The sequence below is a fragment of the Hyla sarda genome, chromosome 9, assembly GCF_029499605.1.
Source record: "Hyla sarda isolate aHylSar1 chromosome 9, aHylSar1.hap1, whole genome shotgun sequence".
NCBI classification, from domain to species: Eukaryota; Metazoa; Chordata; class Amphibia; order Anura; family Hylidae; genus Hyla; species Hyla sarda.
Genome location: NC_079197.1, coordinates 54,482,677 through 54,503,816, shown reverse-complemented (window position 1 = coordinate 54,503,816; position 21,140 = coordinate 54,482,677). Strand labels below are relative to the sequence as shown.

General features: G+C 47.0%; 1 protein-coding gene across 4 annotated transcripts in view; it reads left to right on the top strand.

Moving 5' to 3' along the window:
- The window catches only part of LOC130290663 (G-protein coupled receptor 83-like), a 189,982-nt gene that overhangs the window by 23,292 nt on the left and 145,550 nt on the right, over positions 1-21,140 (top strand). For all 4 annotated transcript variants that reach the window (XM_056538594.1, XM_056538595.1, XM_056538593.1 and 1 more), the window contains exon 2: positions 19,248-19,373. In XM_056538594.1, the coding sequence (XP_056394569.1) occupies positions 19,248-19,373 (126 nt within the window). The remainder of the gene's footprint in view (positions 1-19,247; positions 19,374-21,140) is intronic.

The following is a 21,140-nucleotide window of genomic DNA, read 5'->3' as shown; positions in this document are numbered from 1 at the left end:
GTTTAGATGGGTCAGGTCTGGAGAGCACGGGAGCAGAAGAAAAGGCAGACTTGAGCCGTTTAAATGCGTCTTCCGCTTGAGGAGGCCATGACTTAGGATTGGCATTCTTCTTGGTTAAAGCCACGATAGGAGCCACAATGGTGGAAAAATGTGGAATAAATTGTCTGTAATAATTGGCGAACCCCAAAAATGTTAGATAGCACGGAGTCCGGAGGGGCGTGGCCAATCTAAGACGGCAGAGAGTTTGTCTGGATCCATTTGTAGTCCCTGGCCAGAGACCAAGTATCCTAGGAAAGGAAGAGATTGACATTCAAACAGACATTTCTCCATTTTGGCATAAAGTTGATTGTCACGAAGTCTCTGAAGAACCATGCGGACATGCTGGCGGTGTTCTTCTAGGTTGGCAGAAAAAATCAGAATATCGTCCAGATACACAACAACACAGGAATATAAGAGATCACGAAAAATTTCATTAACAAAGTCTTGGAAGACGGCAGGGGCGTTGCACAGGCCAAAGGGCATGACCAGATACTCAAAGTGTCCATCTCTAGTGTTAAATGCCGTTTTCCATTCATCCCCCTCCCTGATGCGGATGAGATTATAAGCACCTCTTAAGTCCAGTTTGGTAAAGATGTGGGCACCTTGGAGGCGATCAAAGAGTTCAGAGATAAGAGGTAGAGGGTAGCGGTTCTTTACCGTGATTTTATTAAGACCGCGGTAGTCAATGCAAGGACGTAGGGAGCCATCTTTTTTGGACACAAAGAAAAATCCAGCTCCGGCAGGAGAGGAGGATTTGCGGATAAAGCCTCTTTTTAAATTTTCCTGGATGTACTCAGACATAGCAAGAGTCTCTGGGGCGGACAGAGGATAAATTCTGCCCCGGGGTGGAGTAGTGCCCGGGAGGAGGTCAATAGGACAGTCATAAGGCCTGTGAGGAGGACGAGTCTCAGCTTGTTTTTTGCAAAACACATCAGCAAAGTCCATATAGGCCTTAGGGAGACCGGTTACAGGGGGAACCACAGGGTCACGGCAGGGAGTACTGGTAACCGGTTTAAGGCAGTCCTTGAAACAAGAGGTACCCCAACTCTTGATCTCCCCTGTGGACCAATCCAGGGTTGGGGAATGGTGTTGAAGCCAGGGTAGTCCAAGGAGAATTTCGGAAGTGCAATTGGAGAGGACCAAAAACTCAATTTTTTCGTGATGAGGTCCGATGCACATTAGGAGGGGTTCCGTGCGGTAACGCACGGCACAGTCCAATCTTTCATTGTTAACGCAATTGATGTAGAGAGGTCTGGCGAGACTGGTCACTGGGATGTTGAACCTGTTGATGAGAGAGGCCAAAATAAAGTTTCCTGCAGATCCGGAATCCAAGAAGGCCTTAGTGGAGAAGGAGAAGGTAGAGGCAGATATCCGCACAGGCACAGTAAGGCGTGGAGAAGCAGAGTTGACATCAAGGACTGTTTCACCTTTGTGCGGAGTCAGCGTACGTCTTTCCAGGCGGGGAGGACGGATAGGACAATCCTTCAGGAAGTGTTCGGTACCGGCACAGTACAGGCAGAGATTCTCCATGCGGCGTCGTGTCCTCTCTTGAGGTGTCAGGCGAGACCGGTCAACTTGCATAGCCTCCACGGCGGGAGGCACAGGAACGGATTGCAGAGGACCAGAGGAGAGAGGAGCCGGGGAGAAAAAACGCCTCGTGCGAACAAAGTCCATATCCTGGCGGAGCTCCTGACGCCTTTCGGAAAAACGCATGTAAATGCGAGTGGCTTGATGAATGAGTTCATGTAGGTTAGCAGGAATTTCTCGTGCGGCCAGAACATCTTTAATGTTGCTGGATAGGCCTTTTTTAAAGGTCGCGCAGAGGGCCTCATTATTCCAGGAAAGTTCTGAAGCAAGAGTACGGAATTGCACGGCGTACTCGCCAACGGAAGAATTACCCTGGACCAGGTTCAGTAGGGCAGTCTCAGCAGAAGAGGCTCGGGCAGGTTCCTCAAAGACACTTCGAATTTCCGAGAAGAAGGAGTGTACAGAGGCAGTGACGGGGTCATTGCGGTCCCAGAGCGGTGTGGCCCATGACAGAGCTTTTCCAGACAGAAGGCTGACTACGAAAGCCACCTTAGACCTTTCAGTAGGAAACTGGTCCGACATCATCTCCAAGTGCAGGGAACATTGTGAAAGAAAGCCACGGCAAAACTTAGAGTCCCCATCAAATTTATCCGGCAAGGATAGTCGTAGGCCTGAGGCGGCCACTCGCTGCGGAGGAGGTGCAGGAGCTGGCGGATGAGATGATTGCTGAAGCTGTGGTAGTAGCTGCTGTAGCATCACGGTCAGTTGAGACAGCTGGTGGCCTTGTTGCGCTATCTGTTGTGACTGCTGGGCGACCACCGTGGTGAGGTCGGCGACAACTGGCAGAGGAACTTCAGCGGGATCCATGGCCGGATCTACTGTCACGATGCCGGCAGGCAGGAGGTGGATCCTCTGTGCCAGAGAGGGATTGGCGTGGACCGTGCTAGTGGACCGGTTCTAAGTCACTACTGGTGTTCACCAGAGCCCGCCGCAAAGCGGGATGGTCTTGCTGCGGCGGTAGTGACCAGGTCGTATCCACTAGCAACGGCTCAACCTCTCTGACTGCTGAAGATAGGCGCGGTACAAGGGAGTAGACAAAAGCAAGGTCGGACGTAGCAGAAGGTCAGGGCAGGCAGCAAGGATCGTAGTCAGGGGCAACGGCAGGAGGTCTGGAACACAGGCTAGGAACACACAAGGGAACGCTTTCACTAGGCACGATGGCAACAAGATCCGGCGAGGGAGTGCAGGGGAAGTGAGGTATACATAGGGAGTGCACAGGTGAACACACTGATTAGAACCACTGCGCCAATCAGCGGCGCAGTGGCCCTTTAAATCGCAGAGACCCGGCGTGTGCGCGCCCTAGGGAGCGGGGCCGCGCGCGCCGGGACAGGACCGACGGAGAGCGAGTCAGGTACGGGAGCCGGGGTGCGCATTGCGAGCGGGCGCCACCCGCATCGCGAATCGCATCCCGGCTGGAGGCGGTATCGCAGCGCACCCGGTCAGTGGATCTGACCGGGGCGCTGCGGGAGCGAGAGTGTAGCGAGCGCTCCGGGGAGGAGCGGGGACCCGGAGCGCTCGGCGTAACAGAAGCTCTCTGCTTGTAAGGAAAATGGATATTCAAAATAAAAAAATTTTGGTTCACATATACAATATGTCTACTTTATGACTGCATCATAAAATTTATGAGTTTTTACTTTTGGAAGACACCAGAGGGCTTCGAAGTTCAGCAGCAATTTTGACATTTTTCACAAAATTTTCAAACTCACTATTTTTCAGGGACCAGTTCAGTTTTGAAGTGGATTTGAAGGGTCTTCATATTAGAAATACCCCATAAAAGACCCACTATAAAAACTGCACTCCCCAAAGTATTTAAAATGACATTCAGTAAGTGTTTTAACCCTTTAGGTGTTTCACAGGAATAGCAGCAAAGTGAAGGAGAAGATTCAAAATCTTCATTTTTTACACTCATGTTCTTGTAGACCCAATTTTTGAATTTTTGCAAGGGGTAAAAAGGAGAAAATCTTTACTTGTATTTGAAACCCAATTTCTCTCGAGTAAGGACATACCTCATATGTCCATGTAAAGTGTTCGGTGAGCGCAGTAGAGGGCTCAGAAGGGAAGGAGCAACAAATGGTTTTGGGGGGGCATGTCACCTTTAGGAAGCCCCTATGGTGCCAGAACAGCAAAAAAAAAAAAAAAACACATGGCATACCATTTTGGAAACTAGACCCCTCGGGGAACATAAAAAGGGGTAAAGTGAACCTTAATACCCTACAGATGATTCACGACTTTTGCATATGTAAAAAAAAATAAAAATTTTTACCTAAAATGCTTGATTTCCCAAAAATGTTACATTTTTAAAAAGGGTAATAGCAGAAAATACCCAACAAATTTTGAAGCCCAATTTCTCCCGATTCAGAAAACACCCCATATGGGGGTGAAAAGTGCTCGGCTGGCGCACTACAGGTCTCAGAAGAGAAGGAGTCACATTTGGCTTTTTGAAAGCAAATTTTGCTCTGGGGGCATGTTGCATCTAGGAAGCCCCTATGGTGCCACAACAGCAAAAAAAAAAAAAAAACACATGGCCTACCATTTTGGAAACTAGACCCCTCAGGGAACGTAACAAGGGGTAAAGTGAACCTTAATACCCCACAGGTGATTCACGACTTTTGCATATGTAAAAAAAAAATTTTTTTTTAACCTAAAATGCTTGGTTTCCCAAAAATTTTACATTTTTAAAAAGGGTAATAGCAGAAAATACCCCCCAAAATTTGAAGCCCAATTTCTCCTGATTCAGAAAACACCCCATATGGGGGTAAAAAGTGCTCTGCTGGCGCACTACAGGTCTCAGAAGAGAAGGAGTCACATTTGGCTTTTTGAAAGCAAATTTTGCTCTGGGGGCATGCCACATTTAGGAAGCCCCTATGGTGCCAGAACAGCAAAAAAAAAACCCACATGGAATACCATTTTGGAAACTAGACCCCTCGGGGTACGTAACAAGGGGAAATGTGAACCTTAATACCCCACAGGTGATTCACGACTTTTGCATATGTAAAAAAATGCTTGGTTTCCCAAAAATTTTACATTTAAAAAAAGTGTAATAACAGAAAATACCCCCCAAAATTTGTAACACAATTTCTCCCGAGTACGGCGATACCCCATATGTGACCCTAAACTGTTGCCTTGAAATACGACAGGGCTCCAGAGTGAGAGCGCCATGCGCATTTGAGGCCTAAATTAGGGATTTGCATAGGGGTGGACATAGGGGTATTCTACGCCACTGATTCCCAAACAGGGGGCCTCCAGCTGTTGTAAAACTCTCAGCATGCCTGGACAGTCAGTAGCTATCTGGCAATACTGGGAGTAGTTGTTTTGCAACAGCTGGAGGCTCCGTTTTGGAAACAGTGGCGTACCAGACGTTTTTCATTTTTATTGGGGAGGGGGGCTGTGTAGGGGTATGTGTATATGTAGTGTTTTTTACTTTTATTTTATTTTGTGTTAGTGTAGTGTAGTGTTTTTAGGGTACAGTCGCACGGGCGGGGGTTCACAGAAAATTTGCCGCAGCTCAATCAGTGTATGCTGGGAGTTGTAGTTTTGCAACAGCTTGAGGCACACTGGTTGTGAAACACAGAGTTTGGTAACAAACTCAGTGTTTTGCAACCAGTGTGCCTTCAGCTGTTGCAAAAGCTACAACTCCCAGCATGTACGGACAGTGGAAGGGCATGCTGGGACTGGTAGTTATGCAACAGCTGCAGGCATACTACTTTGGCTGGGGATTTTATTTATGCAACAGCTTGAGACACACTGGTTTGCTACCTAACTCAGCCAGTAATTCCGGGTCACCGGGTCACTGGAGACCGGATTGACCCGGAATCCGCCGCAGATCGCTGGACTGAATTGTCCAGCGATCTGCGGCCATCGCCGACATGGGGGGACATAATGACCCCCTGGTCGATATGCCGGGATGCCTGCTGAACGATTTCAGCAGGCATCTGGCACCGGCTCCCCTCCAGCTAGCGGCTGGGGCTGGAAATGCGCAGGGCATATGGATACGCCCTGTGTCCTTAAGGACTTGGAAATGGGGGCGTATGGATACGCCCTGTGTCCTTAAGGGGTTAAGTAAAGTTTATCCAAGTTCAAGTTCAATTACCTTGTGGACCTTCAGTCCTTCAGTGCATTTTATGCATGCACCTATCGTTACTGGGAAGGGCGGTGATAGGCCGGAGAATTACCTCAGCATACTTGCCCTCAGCCTGGCGTCACAAACAATAGGGTTAACCTTAACCCCTGATATACTGAAGCAATACCCTGACTACACTACCCCTACCCCTGAGGCCTACCACAACAGCATTCCACTGCCAACTGCTATTTACATCAGCGTTGTGGACAGAGAGAAGTGCATTGCTTTGCTTGTTCTGACTGAGAAGGATTTTTACGCTAGCCATAAACCTCCCATTCACTTTATTGAGCATTTCATCAGAGAGGGGCAGATAGCCTTTCATTGCCTCATACATATCAACAAGCTGCCTGAACTTCATGAACCTTATCACAGGAGGCAGGAAATATTTTTCAGCGCAATTTTGTGTATTGTTTCCACAAGAAATCATCTGCTGCTTATAATAGTCTGTAGACGGTATAAAAACCAATTCACACCTTTCTTAACACTCTGTGACAGAGTGCAATTTAGGATTTAATCTCCACTTCTTTTTTTTTGTGATGCTGCACTGTTCTGTCCTGCTGCTGTGCAAAAATATGTTTTTTTCAGCGGACTGTAGTGCATTTGTCTGCCCTCATACGTGCATACCACATACCTATATCAAAGCAGTCTACTATTTTGTATCTGTAACAAGTCTAGATACTGGGAAAGTCCTGGCAAAAGTAATCACTGGCTGGTGTTTTACAAAAGTTCAGAGTTTTTTGGCATATTGTTGCGCATTTTTTTGCCCTCATACGTGCATACCACATACGTACATCTAATAAGTCTCCCATTTTGTACTTGTTAATCTGTGAAAGGCCTACATACTGTGAAAGTCCAAGCAACAGTACTCACCGGCTGGTGTTTTACAAAAAGACAGAGTTTTTAGGCTCATTGTAGCACATTTTTCGGCCCTCATCAGTGCATACCATATACGTACATCTAAGTAGTGTACCATTTTGTACCTGTTAATCTGTCAAGGGTCTACATACTGTGAAAGTCCAAGCAAAATTACTCACCGGCTGGTGCTTTACAAAATTTACAGAGTTTTTAAGCTCATTGTAGCGCATTTTTCTGCCCTCATAAGTGCATACGACATACCTACATCAAAGCAGTCTACTATTTTGTATCTGTGAATCTGTAACAAGTCTAGATACTGGGAAAGTCCAGGCAAAAGTAATCACTTTTACGAAAAAACGTTTTCCAAGTTTACTATAGAGCCTTTTTCTTCTGTAATTTGTGCATACCACATAGCTACATCTAAGTAGTGTGCTTTTTGAACCTGTTAATCTGCAACAAGCCCAGATACAGTGAAAGGCTTTTAGCGAAGCGTATTTCACTCCCCTTGTATGCGTACTAAGTATGTCAGGCAGAGAAGTGCCAGGATGTGCTCAGAGGAGTTGCAGAGGCCTAAATTTATAAGGCAGAGGTCGCAGCAGACCAGGGGTGAGTGGCAGCAGGAGTCACAGCGAGAGGCCTCAGCTTTAGTTATCAGCTTCCGGTCGTGTCTCTACCGACAACCAATCTGTCGTTGTCGATTGGTTGATGCCGTCATCCACTTCATCACAAGTAACATCTGATACCCCCAGTCAACAATCGGTGGGTTCCTCAGACACAACCCTCAGTTTGCATGGCCCGGGAGCAGTCCCTGTCCTTCCATTGCCTCTGTCCTATTGTTACGCCGAGCGCTCCGGGTCCCCGTTCCTCCCCGGAGCGCTCGCCTCATCCTCGTTGCTGCAGCGCCCCGGTCAGATCCACTGACCGGGTGCGCTGCGGTACCGCCTCCAGCCGGGATGCGATTCGCGATGCGGGTGGCGCCCGCTCGCGATGCGCACCCCGGTCCCCGTACCTGACTCGCTCTCCGTCGGTCCTGTCCCGGCGCGCGCGGCCCCGCTCCCTAGGGCGCGCGCGCGCCGGGTCTCTGCAATTTAAAGGGCCAGTGCACCAATGTTGGTGCCTGGCCCAATCTTCCCAATCACCAATTAGTGTGATCACCTGTGTACTTCCCTATATTACCTCACTTCCCCTGCACTCCCTTGCCGGATCTTGTTGCCTTAGTGCCTAGTGAAAGCGTTCCCTTGTCTGTTCCTAGCCCGTGTTCCTGACCTCCTGCCGTTGCCCCTGACTACGATCCTTGCTGCCTGCCTCGACCTTCTGCTACGTCCGACCTTGCTTCTGCCTACTCCCTTGTACCTCGCCTATCTTCAGTATCTTCAGCAGCCAGAGAGGTGAGCCGTTGCTAGTGGATACGACCTGGTCACTACCGCCGCAGCAAGACCATCCCGCTTTGCGGCGGGCTCTGGTGAAAACCTGTAGTGGCTTAGAACCGGTCCACTAGCGCGGTCCTCGCCAATCCCTCTCTGGCACAGAGGATCCACCTCCTGCCAGCCGGCACCGTGACAGTAGATCCGGCCATGGATTCCGCTGAAGTTCCTCTGCCAGTTGTCGCCGACCTCACCACGGTGATTGCCCAGCAAGCCCAACAGATTGCCCAGCAAGCCCAACGGATTGCCCAACGAGATCAACAGCTGGCATACTTGACCTCCGAGGCACTGCGTATTCAGTCACAGATACAGCAGCTGCAGCCGCAGATACAGCAACAGCTACAGCTGCAACTACCATCTCCTCCGCCGGCTCCTGCAACTCCCCCGCAGCAACCGGTCCTTCCTAACCCCTGCTTGTCCCTGCCGGACAAATTTGGCGTAAAGATCGCCCAACGAGATCAACAGCTGGCATACTTGATCTCCGAGACACAGCGTCTTCAGTCACAGTTACAGCAGCTGCTGCCGCAGATACAGCAACTTCAGTCACAGCAGCTGCTGCCGCAGATACAGCAACTTCAGTCACAGCTACAGCTGCAACAACCATCTCCTCCGCCGGCTCCTGCAACTCCTCCGCAGCAACCGGCCGTTCTTAACCCCTGCTTGTCCCTGCCGGACAAGTTTGATGGGGACCGCAATGATTCTGCCACAGCCACAGTCCAGTCCTTCTTCGCTGAGGTCCGTGGTGTCTTCGAGGAGCCTGCCCGAGCTTCTTCTGCCGAGATTGCCCTGCTGAACCTGGAACAGGGTGTTTCTTCCGTTGGCGAGTACGCCATTCAGTTCCGTGCTCTTGCTTACGAGTTGTCCTGGAATAGTGAGGTTCTCTGCGCGACCTTTAAAAAAGGCCTATCCAGCAACATTAAAGATGTTCTGGCCGCACGAGAGACTCCTGCTGACCTACATGAACTCATTCATCTTGCCACTCGCATTGACATGCGTTCTTCCGGATGGCGTCTGGAGCTCCGCCTGGATATGGACTTTGTTCGCACGAAGCGTTTTTTCTCCCCGGCTCCTCTCTCCTCTGGTCCTCTGCAATCCGTTCCTGTGCTTCCCGCCGCGGAGGCTATGCAAGTTGACCGGTCTCGCTTGACACCTCTAGAGAGGACACGACGCCGCATGGAGAATCTTTGCCTGTACTATGCCGGTACCGAACATTTCCTGAAGGATTGTCCTATCCGTCCTCCCCGCCTGGAAAGACGTACGCTGACTCCGCACAAAGGTGACACAGTTCTTGATGTCAACTCTGCTTCTCCACGCCTTACTGTGCCTGTGCGGATATCTGCCTCTACCTTCTCCTTCTCTACTTTGGTCTCCTTGGATTCCGGATCTGCAGGAAAATTTTTTTTGGCCTCTCCTATCAACAGGTTCTACGTCCCTGTGACCAGTCTCGCCAGACCCCTCTACATCTATTGTATTAACAATAAAAGATTGGACTGTCTCATGCGTTTCGGCACAGAACCCCTCCTAATGTGCATCGGACCTCATCACGGAAAAATTTACTTTTTTTTCCTCAGGTTCTTTGGCCCCAAGAAGAGGGGGAGACCCAAGGGGGGGGGTACTGTTACGCCGAGCGCTCCGGGTCCCCGTTCCTCCCCGGAGCGCTCGCCTCATCCTCGTTGCTGCAGCGCCCCGGTCAGATCCACTGACCGGGTGCGCTGCGGTACCGCCTCCAGCCGGGATGCGATTCGCGATGCGGGTGGCGCCCGCTCGCGATGCGCACCCCGGTCCCCGTACCTGACTCGCTCTCCGTCGGTCCTGTCCCGGCGCGCGCGGCCCCGCTCCCTAGGGCGCGCGCGCGCCGGGTCTCTGCAATTTAAAGGGCCAGTGCACCAATGTTGGTGCCTGGCCCAATCTTCCCAATCACCAATTAGTGTGATCACCTGTGTACTTCCCTATATTACCTCACTTCCCCTGCACTCCCTTGCCGGATCTTGTTGCCTTAGTGCCTAGTGAAAGCGTTCCCTTGTCTGTTCCTAGCCCGTGTTCCTGACCTCCTGCCGTTGCCCCTGACTACGATCCTTGCTGCCTGCCTCGACCTTCTGCTACGTCCGACCTTGCTTCTGCCTACTCCCTTGTACCTCGCCTATCTTCAGTATCTTCAGCAGCCAGAGAGGTGAGCCGTTGCTAGTGGATACGACCTGGTCACTACCGCCGCAGCAAGACCATCCCGCTTTGCGGCGGGCTCTGGTGAAAACCTGTAGTGGCTTAGAACCGGTCCACTAGCGCGGTCCTCGCCAATCCCTCTCTGGCACAGAGGATCCACCTCCTGCCAGCCGGCACCGTGACACCTATGCTGTTCCCACCCCTAAAGAATTATTTTACACAGTGGGTTCAGCTCCACTATTCAATGAGGAAAATGTATTAGACAACAGTCAGCAGCTACTACCCAGCCAAGAAGTGGAGGATGCATCTTCCGCTTCCTACGCTAGGCGGGCAATTATTGATGAGGAGAGTGACGTGGGAGGTGGTGTTTTCTGCATTCAGGGTCCTGAATATTACACTGTTGAGGAACCTGAGGAGGACATCAGTGACGTGCAGACAGAACTCGATGATGATGAAGCCGATCGCACTTGGGAGCTGGGGTCAGAGGGGGCTTCTTCATAATCAGCAGAAGAGGGTTTCAGGTTGCCCATGAGGCAACAGATGAGCCAGCAAGGTGGTAGCATGGTTGGCAGTCAGCATAGTGGCAGAAGTGGAAATTCAGTAGCCAAACGTGCCCAGGGTACGCCACCTGCTTCACGGCAGCCTATCTTCCCGGAAGGTAGTTAAACAGGGGTTCCTGGAGACGGCGTCAGTAGCAGTCAATTATTGTGCACTGTTGGTCGTAAAATCAGATACTCAGCAGTCTGGCAGTTTTTCATCAAGCATCCAGAGGAAGTTAACACAGCCACTTGCAAGATATGTCGGCAGAAGGTGAAGCGCGGACAGGTTAGCAATGTTGGCACCACGGCCCTGCGTCAACATATGATGCACCACCATAAAGTGGCCTGGGACAACCGTGGCTTAGATGTGGTGGTCCAGGTTGCCGCATCACGCAGCGGCACGCCACTCCCTCCTTCAGCCAGCCAAGGGTCCACCACCTCAGGCAAAGGAAGCTGTGTGTCATACCCTCCTTCTGTCGCTACAGATGCTTCTGGTCCTCCTACTTGTAGTCAGCCATTTCTCCAACAATCCATAGGCGAAGCCATGTCCAAGAGACAACAGTATGCGCCCACTCATCCAATGGTGCAGAAGCTGAATGTCCTCCTTTCCAAGTTGCTGGTGCTGCAGTCCCTCCCATTTCAAGTGGTGGACTCTGCACCTTTTCAGAGAATTGATGGCTTGTGCCGAGCCGAGGTGGAGAGTCCTAAGCCGTCATTTCTTTGCGAAGAAGGCAGTACCAGCCCTGCATAATTTTGTACAAGAGAAGGTGAGCCAGTCCTTGAGCCTGTCGGTGTGTTCAAAAGTGCACAGCAGTGCCGACGTGAGGAACTGTAACTACGGGCAGGGACAATACATGTCTTTTACGGCCCACTGGGTAAATGTGGTTCCTGCACAGCCACAACAGCAACTAGGAAAGGTCACACCGCTTCCTCCTCCACGCTCTTGCTCTCAGGCAGTTGGTCCTGTGACAGTGTGCGACTCCGCCTCCTCATCCTCCACCGTGTCCTCCGCCTCCACTGCACGTGCAAATCTCAGTGGCCCTTCATCGTACCATGTGAGTAGGGCACGGCGGTGTCACACTGTTCTTCACATGGTTTGCCTTGGCGAACGTAGTCACACAGAGGAGGAACTGCTAAAATTAATTCATCAAGAAATCGGAGTATGGCTTACTCCACGAAAACTGGAAATGGAAACCATGGTGACCGACAACGGGAAGAACATTGTGTCCATGCTGTTAAACATGCGCCCTGCATGGCACATGTGTTGAATCTGGTTGTCAAGCACTTCCTGAAGTGCTTGACAACTTTCTTCACCCCAGTTACAAGACATCCTCACAATGGCAAGGAAACTGCATGCACTTCAGCCACTCGTACACCGCAAAGCACACCCTCCTTGAGCTGCAGCGTCAGAACGGTATCCCACAACATAGTCTTATTTTTTACGTTGCCACACGTTGGAATTCCACCCTCCATATGTTGGACAGACTATACGAACAAAGAAAAGCCATCACCGATTTCTTGATGATCCAAGCAGATAGGGGTACTCCCCTGTGTAACTTCAATGTGAACCAGTACCAGCTCATACTTGACACTTGCCGCAGAGGCGGCTCTAGACTTTTTGAGGCCTTAGGCGAAAATAAATCTGAGGCCCCCCCCAAGCGCGATAAAAATAAAAAAATAAAAACTACACCCCTCACAGAATTGAATAAGGGGTGCAGTGAGCAGTTACACCCCACTGGCGTTTGACAGGTCTTTGGAACAGTGGGCTGTGCAAATGAAAAATTACTTTTTTCAATTTCACAGACCACTGTTCCAAAGATCTGTCAGACACCTGTGGGGTGTAAATACTCACTGTACCTCTTATTACATTACATGAGGGGTGTAGTTATCAAAATTGGGTCACATGTGGGGGGGTTCCACCGTTCTGGAACCATGGGGGCTTTGTAAACGCACATGGCCTTCAATTCCATCCAAATTCTTTCTCCAAAAGCCAAATGGTGCTCCTTCTCTTCTGAGCCCTGTAGTTCGCCCGCAAAGCACTTTACATCCACATATGGGATATTTATATACTCAGAAGAAATGGGGTTACAAATTTTGGGGGCTTTTTTCCTATTACCCCTTGTGAAAATGAAAAATTTGGGATAACACCAGCATTTTAGTGAAAAAATATAAATTTTTCATTTTCAACGAAAATTCTTCAAACACCTGTGGGGTGTTAAGGCTCACTATAAACCCTTGTTACATTCCGTGAGGGGTGTAGTTTCCAAATTGTAGTCACATCTGGGTATTTTTTTTTTACGTTTATGTCAGAACAGCTGTAACGGTCAGCCACCCTTGTGCAAGTCACCTCAAATGTACATGGCGCTCTAACTCCTGAGCCTTGTTCTGCACCTGCAGAGCATTTTACGTCCACATATGGGGTATTTCCTTACTCAGGAGAAATTACGCTCCAATTTTTGGGGGTCTTTTTTCCCTTTTGCCTTTTGTGAAAATAAAAAATATAGGGCAACACCAACAAGTTACTGTAAAAAATTAATTTTTTTACAATAACATGCTGGAGTAGACCCCAACTTTACCTTTTCATAAAGGGTAAAAGGAGAAAAAGCCCCACAAAATTTGTTAGGCACTTTCTCCTGATTACAGAAATACCCCATATGTGATCCTAAACTGTTGCATTGAAATACGACAGGGCTCCGAAGTGAGAGAGCGCCATGCGTATTTGAGGCCAAAATTTTGCATTTGCATAGGGATGGACATAGGGGTATTCTACAGCAGTGATTCCCAAACAGGGTGCCTTCAGCATTTGCAAAACTCCCAGAATGCCAGGACAGTCAATGGCTGTCCAGAAATACCGGGAGATGTTGTTTTGTAACAGCTGGAGGCTCCGTTTTGGAAACAGTGCCGTAACTGATGTTTTTCATTTTTATTGGGGAGGGGGGGGGGGTCTGTGTAGGGGTATGTGTATATGTAGTGTTTCACTTTTTATTTTTTTATTTTGTGTAGTGTAGTGTTTTTAGGGTACATTCACATGGGCGGGTTCACAGCGAGTTGCAGCGTGAGACCCGCTGTAAACCCATCCATGTGAATGTACCCTGTGCAAACCTGTTGCAAAACCACAACTCCCAGCATTCCTAGTCTGTAGTTTTGCAACATCTGGAGGGACGCAGTTTGAGGACCACTGTGCAGTGGTCCTCAATCTGTGCTATTGCAGATGTTGCAAAACTACAATTCCCAGCATGCCCAGACAGACTAGGAATGCTGAGAGTTGTAGTTTTGTAACATCTGGCCCTTCAGATGTTGCTGAACTACAACTCCCAGCATGTCTGAGCTGTCTGAGCATGCTTGGAATTGAAGTTTTGCAACATCTGGAGGGCTACAGTTTGGACACCACTACTTAGCAGCCTCCCAACTGTTCTCCAGTTGTTGCAAAACTACAACTCCCAGTATGCCCTTAGGCTGTCTTGGCATGCTGGGAGTTGTAGTTCCCGCCGTTACCTCCACAGGTATGTGCCGCAGCCCCCCGCAGCTCCCGGGATCCTCTTCCCCCGCTCTGCCCGACTTCTGGCGCGGCCAGAGCAGGGGGTTCTGAACTTTAACCCCCCTAGTCAGCGATCACTGTGATTGGTCCACAGGGACCAATCACAGTGATCGCTGACCAGGACCATCTAAAGATGGTCCTGGGGGGGCTTGCAGAAGTTGTCCCGCACTGGTAACAGCGGGACTTCTGCCAGTTAACCCGTGCAATGCCGCGCATCGTCGGGTTGACTGCATGACATATATAAATGTCATGATGCGCGAACTACCTGCAAATCATGACATTTATATTTATATAATTACACGATTTAGGTGGCCGCGAGGCCCCTTTTAGCGCGAGGCCTTAGGCGGCCGCCTAAATTGCCTAATTAGAGAGCCGCATCTGACCTGCCGTTTGCTGAGGTTCTTTGAGGAAGCCACATTATTTGTAAATTGTCTGGATTATGGGATGAACAACGTAATTCCACTCCTACATTGCCAACAACAAATGATTGAAACAATGGCTGGTCACGGCAATGGAGACATTGCGCCTACATCTCACAGCTACATGAGCCCTGTGGGGGCTGAACTGGAGGAGTAGGATGAGGGGTCGAGTGGAGCACAGTTTTGGTTTGATGAGATGGGCGATGTTTCTAGTCATCGGACAGGAGAGGAGGAGCATGATCAGCTAGAGGAGCTAGAGGGTTATTATGAGGAAGGCGAGACAGAGGACCCAGACACACCGCAGCAGTTTGCAGTGGAGATGGAGGCAGGCAAGTTGCTTGTGTAGTGACCCCCGAATTGTCAAAATTAGTCAGCGGGATGACTACTGGCTCTCCACCTTATTGGACCCTCGCTACTGTCACAGAATGGGGGCCTTTTTTACACCCACTGAGAGGGAGGACAAACTGACCTACTACAGAGAGATCCTACATAGTCAGTTGGCCGATGCCTATCGGCGACATGGTCCATCTACTCGCAGGTCTAGCTCGGGGGGCCCTCTGCACTCACCTTCCACTGCCATGGCTGCTGGGGAGGGGAGGGATAGCAGGAGCAGTACCAGCTCCATTATCAACAGCCTAAGTCTACAGTCGATGATGAGTCGCTTTCTTCACCCGCATAGTGAAGCAACTCGTCAGCAGCAGGTAGACATGGAGCAGGACCTGAACCAGCAGGTGGTGGCATACCTTGACATGGTCATGCCAACAAACCTTGAAGATCCGCTGGACTTCTGGGCAGCCAAACCTGATTTATGGCCGCAACTAGCGGAGTTTGCCCTGGAAAAGCTGTCCTGCCCGGCCAGTAGTGTGCATTCAGAGCAGGTGTTTAGTGTGGCTGGGGCCATAGTCACCCCAAGGCGAACTCGTCTGTCCACGAAAAATGTGGAGAGACTGACCTTTGTGAAGATGAATCAGGCATGGATCAGCCATAATTTCCACCCACCAATGCCAGAGGCCTCAGAGTATATTGACCATGCTGCTTCACCAACACTTCACAATTATGGTTAGGAAACCCTCTTGGGTTATCAATTAGGGTTATGAAACCCTCTTGGGTACTGCAAATGCCTGCTCCTGACTGATCCTGTTTCTTTCAGGAACGACTTGCCTCACTGATGCTTCTGGCCTTGGGCCTTTCATTTTTCGATGTTTAGCAGTAGCTAAATACATGCTTAATGCAAATTTCAACATTGATCTTTAAATGTAAGGGGTTTTGAAACCCTCTTGGGTACTGCGAATGCCTGCTCCTGACGGATCCGGTGTCTTTCAGGAACAACTTGCCTCATTGATGCTTCTGGCCTTGGGACTTTAATTTTTGGATGTTTGAACTAGCTTAAGCTTGAACATGCTTAATTGAAATTTCAAAATTGATTGTGCAATGTAAGGGGTTATGAAAGCCTCTTAGGTACTGCTGATGCCTGCTCCTGACTCTGTGTTTCAGGAACTACTTGGCTTACTGATGCTTCAGTGCTTGGGCCTTACATTTTTGGATGTTTGCACAAGCTAAATACATGCTTGATAGAAATTTCAACCTTGATCTTTCAATTTAAGTGATTATGAAACCCTCTTATGTACTTCTGATGGCTGCTCCTGACTGTTCCTGTTTCTTTAGGGAACTACTTGGCTTACTGATGCTTCAGGGCTTGGGCCTTAAATTTATGGATGTTTTGCACTAGCTTACATACATGCTTAGTTGAGATTTCAACATTGATCTTTCAATCTTAGGGGTTATGAAATCCTCTTGTGTTCTGCTGATGCCTTTTCCTGACTGTGTCTTTCAGGAACTACTTGGCTTACTGATGCTTCTGGGCTTGGGCCTTACATTTTTGGATGGTAGCACTACCCAACATGCATTTTCAATAGAGATTTCAACATTCACCTTTTACTTTTAGGGATTGTGAACCCCTCTTGTGTACTCATGCTGCTTCCTGCTTCACTCTGTCTGCCCATTGGTCCTGTGACAGTGTTCAACTCCACCTCCTCATCCTTCACCGTGTCCTCAGCCTCCACTGCCCGGACAAGTATCAGTGGCCCTTCAGAATACCATGTGTACAGGGCATGGCGGTGTCATGGTTTGCCTTGGCGAAAAGTGTTGGAAACAATGGCTGGTCAGGGCAATGGAGACATGGCGCCTACATCTCACGGTGCCATGTCTCTATTGAAAAGTTCAATTTCAAAATCATTAAATTAAATTTCAAATTCTTAAATTTTCATTAAAAAAATCAGACATTTCAATGGTCTCCTCATGCTTCAGCCAACTCCAGGCTGTGTTATTCAGGAAATATATGGTTTACTGATACTGCTGCCGGGCCTTGGTCTGGGACTGAAAATGTTGTTATGGTAGCACTAGCTATCCAAAATCTTCATTTTAAATTAAAAAAATTATTGTGTTTTTTTTGGGGGGGGGGGGATTGTGAAGCCCTGGGGTCTCCTCATGCTTCAGCCAACTTCAGGCTGTGTCATTTAGGCAATATATGGTTTACTGATACCGCTGCTGGGCTTGGGACTAAAAATGTTGTTATGGTAGCACTAGCTATGCAAAATCTTCATTTTAAATTTCAAAAATTCTTGTGTTTTTTCTTGGGGATTGTGAAGCCCTGGGGTCTCTTCATGCTTCAGCCAACTCCAGGCTGTGTCATTCATGCAATATATGGTTTACTGATACCGCTGCTGGGCCTGGTTCTGGGAATAAAAATTTTGTTATGGCAGGGAGCACTAGCTATCCAAATTCTTTATTATAAATTTAAAAAATTCTTGTGTTTTTTATTGGGGATTGTGAAGCCCTGCGGTCTCCTCATGGTAGGTAGCACTAGCTATCCAAAATCTTCGGTTTGAATTTCGGAATTCATCTTTTAATCTTAGGGATTGTGAAGGCCTAGTGTCTACGCATGCTGCTGCCAACTCTTGGCTGTGACATTCAGCCACTATATTGTCTCCTCATGCTGCCAACACCTTCACGCTGTGTCATTCAGCCACTATATGGTCTCCTCATGCTGGCAACACCTCCACGCTGTGTCAGTCAGCCACTATATGGTCTCCTTATGCTGCCAACACCTCCACGCTGTTTCATTCAGCCACTATGTGGTCTCCTCATGCTTCAGCCTCATCCAAGCTGTGTCATTCAGCCACTATATGGTCTCCTCATGCTGCGAACACCTCCACGCTGTGTCATTCAGCCACTATATGGTCTCCTCATGCTGCAAACACCTTCACGCTGTGTCATTCAGCCACTATATAGTCTCCTCAAGCTGCCAACACCTCCACGCTGTGTCATTCAGCCACTATATGGTCTCCTCATGCTGCCATCACCTCCACACTGTGTCATTCAGCCACTATATGGTCTCATCATGCTTCAGCCTCATCCAAGCTGTGTCATTCAGCCACTATATGGTCTCCTCATGCTTCAGCCTCATCCAAGCTGTGTCATTCAGCCACTATATGGTCTCCTCATGCGGCCAACACCTCCATGCTGTGTGATTCAGCCACAATATGGTCTCCTCATGCTGCAAAAAACCTCCACGCTGTGTCATTCAGGAACTATATGGTCTCCTCATACTGATGCCACCTCCAGGTTCTGTCATTGTGCCACTCTGCGGCAGTGATTCTAAAAGTGATGCCGGTAATCTGCATGTTATTCTGAATAACAGTATTATTTCACTACCCCAGCACACTCCATATGTGTGTAAGAACACAGCAAAGTGTTCTATACCCCTATTGAGGCTGTCTGTAGGCCAGAAATAGCCGTTTTTAAATAACAAATTCGGATCAAAACTAATTTTTTTGAAAAATTCGGTGAATCGTCCGAATCAAATTTTTTAAAAGTTCGCTTATCTCTATTAATGATCCCTGGTTAGGGATCTTGTTTTGTTTATACTTGGAAACTTACCCGTTACTCCACTAGAGTATTTTGTTATGCTTGAAATTACTGGGTGTACCTCTGCTTGTGATATCTGTGTATATATTCAGTTTTCTTCAAACACTTCACCTTTGTCTTGCCTTTTCTGTGTCTCAAACGTATGATTTTCTTTATTTAATGCAAAAGGTCCTAACACTGGCTTAGCAGCTGCTTATGATAGGATTTTTCTCTGACTAAAACCTCATTAGTTTTCTTTTTCATAGACATAATGTAAAAGTATACCTCTATATATTTCTATGTGCCAGTAATATATGTATAAAAAAAAGTAAAAATGTAAGATTTCTGGGTAAGGTTACTTAAAAACATTTGTAATAAAACAATACACATTGCACAGTGAATAACAGACATATTTGAAATACCCGTAACCATAAAAATCTGTGATAAATGAATATGGTGAACACATTATTTACAGTATTAAAACTGGTAAAGATAGTGTAAAATATGTTTTGCATTCTTTAATATTAATGTCCCAGTATGCAAATAGAGAAAATGCTGACCAATATTATGATAAAAGTTTGAAGAATAACCAGTTGAACAACAGATTGTATTGTCACACATACTGTATTAATACTCATCAACCCCTTTCTTTGTGCTTAGGTTCGATTTGTGAGCAGTACCTGGGTTTTTGGGAAGCTCATGTGTCATGTAAGCCGCTTTGTACAGTATTGCTCAGTCCATGTCTCTGTACTTACCCTCACAGCCATTGCTCTGGACAGACATCAGGTAAGTTATTGTATAATATATAAAGGGAACCTGTCACACAAAAATACAGTAAATTCTGCATTCAACAGTAGTAGCTAAGTAAGAGCAGGGCAAACGGATATGTAATTTTGTAGGAAAAGTTTCAGCATAACTTGTGATTTATCAAGTTAACCTTCTGCACATTCTGGTATTGAAGTCCAGTGGGTGGTTCTAGACACTGACTGCCATATAATATACCAATTCCTCCAAAGAATGATAGGATGAATATCCCTTCCAGAGCACGGTCAGTTAAAAGGTAGGTTTATTCCCAAACTGTAACATGTTTTGCAGTAAAACAACAATTGCTTCCAAATGGGACCAAGACCATCCATATATAGTACAATATAGACCCATTCCTATCTTATTTAAAACAGAAACAGAAGAATGCAGGTACAAATAATAAAAAAAAAGAATAAAAAAATATAAATTACATATCTGTACATATCTTACAATGAGAAAATATATACTATACCAGAAATCTCTGGAGATCAATTAGATATTTTTATAATTTTATACATTTTTTAACCACAACATCGAGTATTTTCAATTGTTTCATTTAAACTTTGCAGACATAACTTATCCAATTTCAAAATCCAGTAAGAGTCTTGATTTATAAATTTATTGGAGTCTATTTGCACATTCCTCGGGGATCATTTCTAATATTAGGTTATATGATTTTTTCTGATGTTTTATTGTGAAATGTTAGGATATGCTAAAAAGAATATATCCATTCTTAATATTTGACCTGTGTTTGTTCTTACGGGACCACACTAGGGATGAGAGAATCAAATCTGACGAATCCGAATTTGTTATGCAACGAATGCGAATATTGCCTCATATTGCTTCATTATCCCCTTAAGGACCAGACCAATTTTATTTTTGCATTTTCCATTTTTCCTACTCGCCTTCTAAAAATCATAAATCTTTTATATTTCCATCCACAGGCCCATGTGAGGGCTTGTTTTTTGTGTCACCATTTGTACTTTGTAACGACATCACTTATTTAACCATAAAATGTATGGCACAACCAAACAAATATTATTTATGAGGGAAAATTTTAAAGGAAATCGCAATTTAGCAAATTTTGGAATGCTTTGTTTTCAAGCTGTACACTTTCCGGTAAAAATGACATGTTTTCTTTATTCTGTGGGTCAATACGATTAAAATGATACCCATGGTTATATGGTTTTCTATAATTGTACCACTTAAAAAAAATCACAAACCATTTTACCAAAATTAGTATGTTTGAAATAGCCCTATTTTTACCACCTATAACTTTCTCATTTTTCCGTATATGGCGCGGTATCAGGGCAAATTTTTTGTGCCATGATCTGTAGTTTTTATCAGTACCACTTTTGCATAGGTTTTACTTTTTATAAATTTTTTATAAATTTTTTGGGAATAAAATGTGACAAAAAAGCAGCAATTTTGGACTTTAAAAAAAAAAAATTTAAGTTCACGCCATTCACCATACGGGATAATTAACAATATTCATCCACAATGACGATAAAGAAAAAGCTGCACTCACCAAAGAACTTTCATCTGTGCTTTAATGAGTCCATAACATGGGGTAAAACGCACAAGCGGTTGCTATCACAGGACTGGCGACATATGTTTTGCGCCTTTAGCGTATCATCTGGCTCCTGTAACTAAACCCATACACCTTCCTTCCTTAAATACATGTGTCTACGACCCTCACCTGAAGGATTGATTACGGTTCTGGATCATGCTTCCTATCCGCTCCACGCT